Below are 11,063 nucleotides of genomic sequence, written 5' to 3'. Positions count from 1 at the left end.
AGAACACAAATGTGCAGCGCTGCATGATACATTTGCATTGCATGCTTGCATTTGTATAGTTCCTTTATTCATCCATAGTAACTGCCTGGTCAGGTTTGTGGTGATTTAAATTAGGTTACTTGTTTGTTTATATTTTGGGAAGTAGAATCACCTAAATTCATTAAAAAAAAATCGCTGACCGGTACAAACAAAAATAATAGCTCTGAGCAAGATTTTAAAACATTCCAGTGCATATCCCTAGTTGAGACCAATTAAGAACTGGTAGTAGTACATTTAAAAAAGATTCCTGGTTCGATCCTGAGCTTGGGTTACTGACTGTGTGGTGTTTCTGTGCATGTTCTTTCCATGTCTGGGTTTCATCCTGGTTCTCTAGTTCATAGTTTAGGCCATGGCCACTTCAGATTTAAATCCAGATACAGATATGGATATTTGGAGCAATAAATAGATAAAAGTACAGATACAAGTACTGGCATTGCATTACACCCCTAGTGCATTTATTTGTCCATAATAATTAGGACTAAATGCACTTTACCCTTCATAAATTTGCCTAAATATTTAGTGACAAGGAGCTAATAAAAGGAGCTAAATAGTGAATTATCACATGATTGAAATTTATCATATGATGTGAAATTTATCTGTTTTAAATATGCCATGTTATGTTTTACACATATTTCACATGTGTAGGTCTTTTAATATATAGTGCATGTAGTTTTATTTTCTTGTGACTTTTTTTGGAAAAAACATTACTCAATTTTAAAATCTGGAGCATGTGGTTTTATTGTTCATGTGTGATTTTTCACATACTTTATTTGTTTTTCATATGATAATTTTTCATGTGTTAGGTTTTATTTATCACATGGTTTTCTCACACTAATAATTCTTTTTCATGTCTTCATGTATTGTTCACATGATATCAGTGTGTTTACTTGAGTTCACATGTACAATTTCAAACCATAACATGGTGAAAGGCACTTTCACATGTTTTTCAAATGCGATCACATGTTCACTTAATAACGTGAAATGTGTGTTATTTTTCCATAATTGCATCCCACCAGACAAGTGATTTAAAATAAAACGCTCTATATTTCATTGTATTATTTTGGTCAAAACCATTTCCTTCCCTACCATTACCTTCTTCATGCTTAGATGAAAAACTGTATGCAATTAGCATTGCTCAAGTATTTGGCTCTCTTGTATGTTCGCAAACATATTTTATATCTCAAAAGCTCAAATGTATCATTTGATTTTCTTCTTAAAGTCTGAAAATGTTTTTGTAACTTTGGGTCGCATAGCCGTTTGTTGATGTGTCAAGTTAATCAAACTTACAAACGCACTGAAACAAAACTCAACACTTGCAACACATTAGGGAGCGATGAAGATTCTGGTTCTCATTAGTGAAGAGCTGATAGCTGAGTGAACACTGGTGGCCCAGATCCAACAACATCTCCCTGTCTCCTCTCAGTGTAATGATTCATCATTCCAGACGATGATGTGAGCTGTACGCATCTTTCCAACTCTGCCTCAGACGGGAAGGTGGGATGATTCCCTCGTTGGACTTCCAAAGCTGGAGAGATGAACGTACATCTGTGTAAACAACCACCCTGGGCAGCCAGGGGAGCGACAAAATGTGAAAGGAACGCAAAGCCTAATGCATGCTTTTGGACTTTGCTCCTAAAAAGAAGTCTAGTGTGAAAAGAAGAGAAAGGCGAAGTAGAGTGAGAATGTTTGTCAGGAATTTTTTCCACAAATAGATCATTTCATTTGTTGGTTGTCATGCAGAGAAGGATGGAAAATTTGCAGGTCGGAGGTTACTCTGCCCTTCATGATCTCTCCCTCTCTTTTTTTTGCTTTCTCTCTGTGAGTGTACACCATACACGCTCTGTACACTCAGGGGAAGCTCTTTTCCCTCTATAGCTTTTGGAGCTAAACCAGCTGTTAAAGCTGCTGTCTCTATCTATCATATTATATTAGCTCTCGTAATCACATACATTCAACATCGTGTAGCTGTGGTTAAAACACACAGCTACAGCTACACCGCACTACGTCCAACTCACAGGCTGAATACTACACTAAAATGCAACTGAAATAAATAGTGTGTACAGTAAATACAGTTTAGAAGAAATAAATAGTCTTTGAGGACAGCTGTTTCATTTGAAGAGAAGAATATACTACACAGTAGGTTCGCAAGTTCTTCAAAACTGGAAATCATACAGACATCACATTGCAAAACAATGTACATCCACCCCACTGCAGCCCCACCCCCCAAAAAGGAGTTCACCATAACTGTTGCATCTCAAGTATAAGTCTATCTTTAATAATAGATATTATTTATCTATTAATATTCTCAGTTGCATTACCCAGCACAGTGTTCCTTAAATTATTAAAAACACTTTTCACTAACACGCTGGCTGATTCAACATATTGCAATTACTATCGGTCATAGAGAATAGAGAATAAACCAAGCAGCTGTAGCATAATGGATAGCGAGTCGGACTTGCAACCTGAAGGTGAACCTGAAGGTCGTGGGTTCGAGTCTCAGGTCCGGCAGGGATTGTAGGTGGGAGTGAATGACCAGTGCTCTCTTCCACCTTCAATACCACGGACGCCCAACTGCTCCCCGGGCGCCGCAGCAAAAAAGGCTGCGTGTTCACTACTGTGTGTGTGCACTGGGTTAAATGCAGAGCACAAATTCCTAGTATGGGTCACCATACTTGGCCACAAGCCACTTCACTTCACTTATTATCTAATAAGTTTTTGCATGATTCAGCTGCCCTACAATTCTATATCTAAGAACTGGAAATGTGAGTTTACATTTCAAATAATCACGTCAGTAAATGTCAAGAGATTAAGCTTGGCACTCATTATCAGAAACTCAGACACTAGATAATCACAAAACATAATTTTCCTTTGAATCACAAATAGTGTCAGCAAAAGTGTATTGATTGTATTAAGCTGAAACAATGCAGTCATCATATAGAGTGACAGTTAAAATTATGGTTTAAAATACACTACAAGAAAGTAAACAAAGATAGATAATGCAGATAAATTACACCAGAAGCTGACAGTTGTGTTTATTATTATTATTACAATTACAATTATTCAGATTTTGAATGGTTGGAGGTGGAACTGTTTTGCTGTTGATTAGTCGTACTTTTTCTATTTCAAAGAATATGAAAAATGTAATTGTAAAAAATAACAATAAAAAAAGAAAAAGGAGATGTGGCACAGTGGTGTAGAATGTCTGTGTGGGTTTCTCCTGGGTTCTCCGGTTTCCTCCCATCTCTGAAAAACATACCAGTACGTGGACTGGCTACTCTAAATTGGTGCTAGATGTGAGAGAGAGTGTGTGAATGTGTGTGCATGTCTCTGTGATGGACCGGTGTCCCATTCAGTGTGTGTCCATGCCTCTGGTCAGTGTTCCCGGGGTAGGCTCAGGATCCAGCGCAACCCTGACCATGATAAAGCAGTTACTGAAACTGAATGAAGGAATGAATCTTACTTTTATGATAGAATTCAACATCGAAATTCCTTCATTGTCCTAAAAGCTATTTTCCCCCAAGGAAAAAAGAAATTCAAAAGAGACAACAGTGGTGCTTTTCCACTTATGGATTATGAATTATGAATCATACGTCAATGCAAATGAGCTTAAAGGTAAAGTAAACAATTTAAAGGTTAAATATAAAAGCCACTGAGTGGACCACCCTAATGACAATGAGAGATTTGGGATGTAGATCACACGCCTCCTTTTGGCTGGCAGAGCGTATTTGAATCCCGTGGTCAATTTGGAGCCAATAGGAATGCGCGGCACTTCCGTTTATGGTCTTTGTGGGAGGAGCTTGTTATCATGCCGAGTGCTCACTCGGGACAGAAAGCGCGTGCAGCCGCCGCATCTTTCACTCCGATCACCTGTTGACTGGAGCGTAAACTTAACCCAACACACCAGGCTGAAATCGGATCGGATCTCGTACAGATGTGCATTGGAGCAACATCTGCACACTGAACTCTGAGACACCGAGCAAAGTTTTTCACAAGTTTATTAATCGAGGGAGGCGCGAGCAACTTTTGCCAAGTCGTAAGTGACATCTCGAGGACATGCACGTCATTTACAGTTTACGCGCAATGTTTTTTGGAGATGTTTAGGAATTGGAAAGCCAAGTGTCCTCCGTGCACGGTCACCTAAAGTGCATTTTATGTGATTTACGCGTGAGATGGTTCGTTACAACCTCCCAGGCTGGGGAGAAATAACCTAAAAAACACTGCGACGCGCGTTTTCGCCCCATGATGAAAGTAGTGAGCGTGGTTCTTGCGCTGGCCGCGTTGTGGAGGATGAGTGCTGGGAGCAGGAGACACTGTCCCGACCTCACCGTGGAGAGCTGTGAGTGTGCAGCAGAGCGCTCTGGGGCGCTGAACCGGCGCAGCGCGCGCGTCACGGTGGCTTGTGATGATGCGGATCTGACGGACACGCTCGAGCCTCGCGCGCTGCTCACCACCACCACCTCACTGTGAGTCCACTGAGAGCAACACGGGAGGGTTGGCTGGATGAGTGAAAGGATGGATGGATGGATGCATGCATGGGTTTGTGTAGGAGTGGCTGAAATATCATAATCCTTTAAACCAGGGCTTCTCAAACTTTATTGAAACTCCTTTAACTGTAAAATAAATTCCACACACCCCATCAACCCACATTTATCTTATAACATAATCCATATTAGGCTTATTATTCAAATGTATACAATATTTTTTGGCTCTTTACTGAAGCTATAGAGCATTGTAATTCCTGAAATTTAAATTCACAGAAAACTTTAGGTCCAATTTGACATCATTTATAGGCCTACCTGTTATTGAGGGTTGGATTAAACCTGGTCAGTTCAACGGGCCAGTTACCGTGAGGGGAAATAAATATTTAGACACTTTTGCTTTTGTTATTTAATATACTTCCAGTCCATATATCCATATATCCACAAATTAACACAGGATGTCTTCTGACTTTGTAGTTATAAATATGAACAAAAGGTATGTATTAATAAGCATAAAGAAAACATATGGTTTACAAAAATGAAAGTGATAATGTCTGAATACTTTTTTCCTTATGTTAAAAAATGTATGTGTAAAGGTTACGTAAAAATAAATCAGGTGCAAGATATAAAGGCTGCAAAACATTTTCCTCTTCTTTCTTCTCACTGTAAATAGACTGATAACTATAAGACCTCAACAATGAATATAATAGCTTTGATAATGTTGGGTTGTAATTTCCACCACTGTAACAAAAGTAAAAAGTAATAAAATTAATAACTGACCCCTGGCTGTACTTCACGACCCCTGGGAGTGCCTGGACCCCACTTTGAGAAGCACTGCTTCAAACAGTTTAACAAATGCATGACAATGACCACAATATTTAGGTTTGCTAACAAGGTACCAGCAGATAATAATAGTAGGGCAAATAATAATGATATAAAAAACCCAACAATAAACAAAAACATAAATACATACATTTCACTGTGATGATTGTATATATTACAGGAATGGAGGTAAAATGAATCATCTGTTAGAAGGATTTTTTTTTTAACCTCCAGGCGATTACTTGTTGCTCTGAGTAACCATGGAGTTGGTCAGTATTATAAAACTACTGATCATACCTTTGTATATGTTAGAAAAATAAACTGATATAATTTGCCATTCTATAATGATATAATGCCATGCTATATTCAATATAATATTGTCAAATTGCTCACTTCAGTGGACATACAGATGCTGGCAGTTATAATCAGTGCGTACAATGCAGGCAGTAAGCAGCAGTAACTAAAAATATTATCTCCTGATTGATAAGATGATTGGAAACTTACTGCAGTAGAAAATGTAAAGGAGCTTTCTTCCTTTCTTTCTTTCTTTCTTTCTTTCTTTCAGCTCCATTTTATATACTGGTTAGAATTATTGGTTAGAAAGTGTTTTTCGAGCTCAGTGTAGCAGTTTCACTTTCTCTTTACTCTGATATTTTATCTTTTGTACTATTTTGGTTTTAATGTACATTACACCTTTAAATCACAGTGGAATTTAGTGCATAGACATTGTAGGGACATAAAATAATTCATCCTTCCTTCATCATTTCTCTGTCAAATAAATCTAGCAATGAATTATTTAAAAGGCTCATTACTTAGCAATTAATTTCTCTTTTCTATTGACTGCACAATAGTCAAACCGAAGCTACTGCAGTGAGACACTACAGGAATAAATCCTGTGAGAACATTACAGGACATGTTAAACTAACACCTCTGAATGGACTCCTATCAACATAAACAGAAAAGCTATTCCTCCATGGGTACAGTATTGCATATGCCTTATGGCTGATCTCCTGCTTAGTTAGTAGATTTCCTGCAGAGTGGGTTATTGTGAAATTTTAATTTGCAGCAGTGATTTTCCTCAGGGTAACTACATTGGCATTATTGAACTGTATTGTGTATGATTTATCTTTTTGCTGTAACACAATCACAATTAGTTGATTAATTTATCTGGAAAAATGGAATGTAATTGTTACATTACAACTCCTTTTTCTGATGCTAATGTTCATTCAGAATCAACATTAATATGGCAGGGGGGTAACAAATCCTAAATGAATTAGCTAGCCCATCAGCTGTGTGAATGCTTAATTGATGTCTTGGTTGATGTCTGGAGTAGAGCAGGCGACTGTATTTGGAAACAAGGAGCAAGCTACAATTACAGCATCAAGGTGCATCATACCACCAAAAATATCTATGTGTGTGTAAATAATAGAGTAATAGATATTTTATATAAATAAATATATATAAGAACCACATAGAAAGTTCAAAGACACAACAAATGAAAAATCCAACAAAATGCAAAAAAACAAACAAAAAGCAGAGTTTTTTCCCACCACTTATGGAAGGGAGAAACAATGCAAGTGAGTATCATATCGACAGCAGGTGACTGTCATAACAACATTCCACTGACACCTGTTACCTGTGTGCTGGGCAATGATGAATAAAAAAAACTGACAGCCCAGGCACCCAGTCTCCTCATCCCAGGCTCCTGGGCTAGTGTGTGTAATGTACTGTGCGTTTGTATTGAGGTATACTAATCAATGACAGGTGCAACAGAAGGTGAGCAGAAATTTGGTTAAATGATCATTTCTAATTTCCTACTGAACACTTTGGGAATATCTGACATCCATTATAAAGCAATTTAAATTACAGTGAACCATGTACTTAAAGTAATAGTGTTATTATAGTATAAATTCCTTCATCTTCAGTAACCGCTTTATCCTGGTCAGGGTGAATCTGGAACCTATCCCGGGAACACTGGGCGCGAGGCAGGAACACACCCTTCATGGGAAATTATAGACGTTCACTTTCCATAAATAACAGCACATGGTAGAGTGAAGGTGGTGCAGTGGGTAGCATTGCTGCCTCACTTCAGCTTCAGGGTCTTGGGTTCGATCCTGAGCTATGGTTACTGTCTGTGTGGAGTTTCATGTGTTTACATGTGTCCTTGTGGGTTTCTTCTGAGTTCTATGGTTTCCTCCAACAAACATGTGACTAGGAGGATTTGCTACACTATATTGCCCCTAGGTGTGTGAAGTGTGTGTGCCTGGTGATGGGCTGGAATCACCCAGGATGCATTCTTTGTTCACACCCAGTGTTCCTAGGATAGGCTTTAGATCCACTGTGACCCTGACCAGGATAAAACAGTTACTGAAGATGATTGAATGAATGATGTTGTGAATATACCGATATGGTGAAGTTACTGATATAGTCCTGATGTAAGTCATGACACTTCCGTAGTGCTTGGATGTCAGTTTGTTGCAAACACACTACCTGATACCTGACTAAGAACGTTCACTAGGGAGCCAGATATCATTAGTGCTCCACCTATAAATGCTGACTGTAGTGGTCTCGACTGTTTTCATGCCCCCATGCTGAGGGCTTGCTCACTAATGGCCAGGGTGCACGCATTTTAGTAGCAGTGTACTACTAAAAGCTGCTCATTTATCTGATTACCACATTCTCATGTGGTTTGCAAATTTAGGGTGAGTGTAAAGAAAGGCTTTAGTATGAGGTGACAGGCATTATTTTTCCCAAGAGTATAAAATCAGGCCTACTGGATATGAAAGACTGCAGCTTTTCAGACTGGTTTGGCGTAATTTCGCTCATGTTTCACTAGCTGTGACATCTGAAATAGTTTCAACTTGAAGATCGTTTTTGTATTGTATCCTACATAATTCTGTGCTGCAGATAAATTCTAAAGCAGCACAACGAGACATTAAAAGCTGCGCTTGTTATTAACCATTATGGTTATCTCTTTTGTTCCTTCATGTAATTTGTACTTTGTTTGGACAGTGTGCTTAGTCCATTTGCTTCTAGTTTGTACTACAACATCACTGATGATCAAGAAAGTAATCGACCTTCTGCATGTTTTTTATTTTTGTTTGTTTTTTTATTTTTTTTTTACAGTTCTTATCGTATTTCACTGCTTTGCACCTTCTCTATCACTACTGATGACATGGCTGGAGGTTGCAGATTAAATGCATTAAATTAAATACATCAAATACGTTATCCTCAATGCACATGAAATCTAGGGGTGTTTCAGCAAATGTAAGTATATTACACAACTGTCAAAGATAGACTATGTAAATCTGTTGTCTGGGCTGGAAAGAAATCAGCCCCAGCTTCATCAGCTACTTCATACCATTCTGTGTATTTCTACTATGACAATTGGTGGTGCTGTTGTTCTTAGTTCCAGAAAATGAAAAAAGAATCCAGTTTAAGCCATTTGTTAGCAGTAAATAAGACAGTGTGAATGCCAAAAAACTGACCTTTATTTTTAATTAATTTTTTATTCATTTTACCACTCCTGGTATTTAGTTTTAAACAGGTATTACCAGATGTCATTTAAAGTTCCTTTACCTCTTATAAACTGTCCTGCTGTTAAGATGTAGCTTTTATGTATATTTTTCATACCAATGTGTATGTACTTGACTTTTGGCTGGAAACTTGATCCTATGTTTTGGTCCTTGCTGGCCAGGAAGCCTTGTTCCTGCACTAGGAAATGTGACCTTTTATCAAACTGAAGTGGCCACCCTCGTCTCACTTTTGTTTCCCCACACTGAAAAAATAAACACCTTAGAGAGGGAAGTGTGCATATGGCCAGAGGTAAGCTGACTGGACTGTTCACTCCTCTGGCTGTGTACTAATGCCTCCCTTTTGTCTCCTTCATTTTCACATTTATTGCCCTTAGACCCTGGGGTCCTGCTTTATCTCGTTAGCGTGCTGGCATTATTACTCCTCTGAGTGCTTGGAGCAGGATGCCCCCCTTTTGTAAGAGCAACAGACTGAAGAGGCAATCTCATTTGATTTATTGGTGAAGATTGAATTATTGGAATGACTATTAAAATGAAGACATGCTTGGTTACAGTGAATGTTGTGGGATCGTGTTTGCATTTGGTATATTGAAGAGTCACAGGGATATTTACTCATTTGGTTCACAGTGGAAGGAGATTGGACAGGTCGTGATACACATTTAACATCTCGTTGACATCTATTTTGGAGGACTGCAATTGTAATTAAATCATTATCGTCTGTGGAATTTTCACAGTAAACAATATTCTTCAGCCAATGTCAGTTAATATGTATTGTGTCTGAGCTTTCTGCATGTTTATACTGCGGCCTGTATTTTCTCTGAAGCTGACATAATTACATTCTGGACTATCTTCTAATATTAGCTAATAACTCATAACCATAATAATTCATAACAATAATTCATAGCCATATTTATTGAATCACTATGAGCTATAATCAGTAATTACAGTAATTATATTATAGAAGCAACTTTTAATTTGGCTTTCTCTTGACTAACATTATGAAATGACAGAATAGACCTCCCCACTTGTTTAATTTGTTTACTGGCAGAGTGTGAATTCATACGCAGACTGCAGTGAAGAGTTTAGAAATACCACAGCAATGTGTTTTATTTGGATTTATTTAATTCTATCGATAGACATGAATTGAAATTTGGAAAAATCCCTGATACATGATACATTTTCAAGCTCGAAATTAACAACAGTCTTTCACTGCCGGTGTCCTTGTGCATTCTTCCAAAGAAAGACAAGCATGCTAACTTTTTGAACTGAGATTGATGTGACAGGAAAGCGTAACACTGCTGCCAGTTGTGAATGTTCATCTGGAGTGCTTGTAGAACACACGCGTACAAGAATTTATGTGGAAATATTATGGTTGTGCACCCTTTTTTTTTGGATCACCTTCGTTATTGTTAATTGGCTCCTGTTCTTACATGTTTATTTCAGCAGAAGCTGCAGTACTGTGCTGGCAGAGACATGTGTCAGTTCTGCTTTGGACAAATAGCTGCCCAATTATTTTTTCTTTGGTGGATGCTCTTGTATTATTCACACATTCCTCGAATACTGTTGATTTATTATTCAGGTCTCTCTGGATATTCTGGCTTTCTTTTCATGTGCACAGTATATTACTCAACATTCTGTTCAAAGCTGAAGATCTATATATGTTACAATTATGTACCAGTTATTGTAAGTTATTGCAGTCACACATAAGTTATATGTGTGCAGTTCATTAGTTTCTTGATATTCTATTTTTGTTGATATGGTAATAGTCATTATCCATTCATTTAGTCATTTATCTTCAGTAACTGCTTTTTCCTGATCTGGATCACATTAGATCCGGAGTCTGTTCCAGGAACACTGGCCATGAGGCTGTAATACACCCTGAATGGGACTCCAGTCAGTCCACTGCACAGCACCATGCACATGCATACCCACATTCACACCTAGGGGAAATTTACCACTCCACCTATCACCAATCCACCAATTGGCATGTTTTTTTTTTTGAGGTAGGAGGAATCCAGAGAACCCAGAGGAAACAGGTGATCACACATATCAGGTGATATGGCAACATTCTGTTTGTATAATTAAACTGAAAATGATTAAATAAAGGAAATATTATTGAATGAATGAATGAATGAATTAACTCCTTCATTAATTAATTAACTCATTCATTCATCTTCAGTAACTGCTTTAT

The 11,063-nt window shown here is 37.9% G+C and overlaps 1 protein-coding gene across 1 annotated transcript in view; it reads left to right on the top strand.

Moving 5' to 3' along the window:
• Window positions 1-3,869: 3,869 nt before the first annotated feature.
• The window catches only part of LOC113544831 (adhesion G protein-coupled receptor A1), a 180,309-nt gene continuing 173,115 nt past the window's right edge, over window positions 3,870-11,063 (top strand). Inside the window, exon 1 of the mRNA XM_026943850.3 lies at window positions 3,870-4,502. Coding sequence (XP_026799651.3) covers window positions 4,279-4,502 — 224 coding nt within the window. The 5' untranslated portion in view covers window positions 3,870-4,278. The remainder of the gene's footprint in view (window positions 4,503-11,063) is intronic.

This window comes from Pangasianodon hypophthalmus, chromosome 3, assembly GCF_027358585.1.
Source record: "Pangasianodon hypophthalmus isolate fPanHyp1 chromosome 3, fPanHyp1.pri, whole genome shotgun sequence".
NCBI classification, from domain to species: Eukaryota; Metazoa; Chordata; class Actinopteri; order Siluriformes; family Pangasiidae; genus Pangasianodon; species Pangasianodon hypophthalmus.
This window is presented reverse-complemented; position numbering and strand designations above follow the sequence as displayed.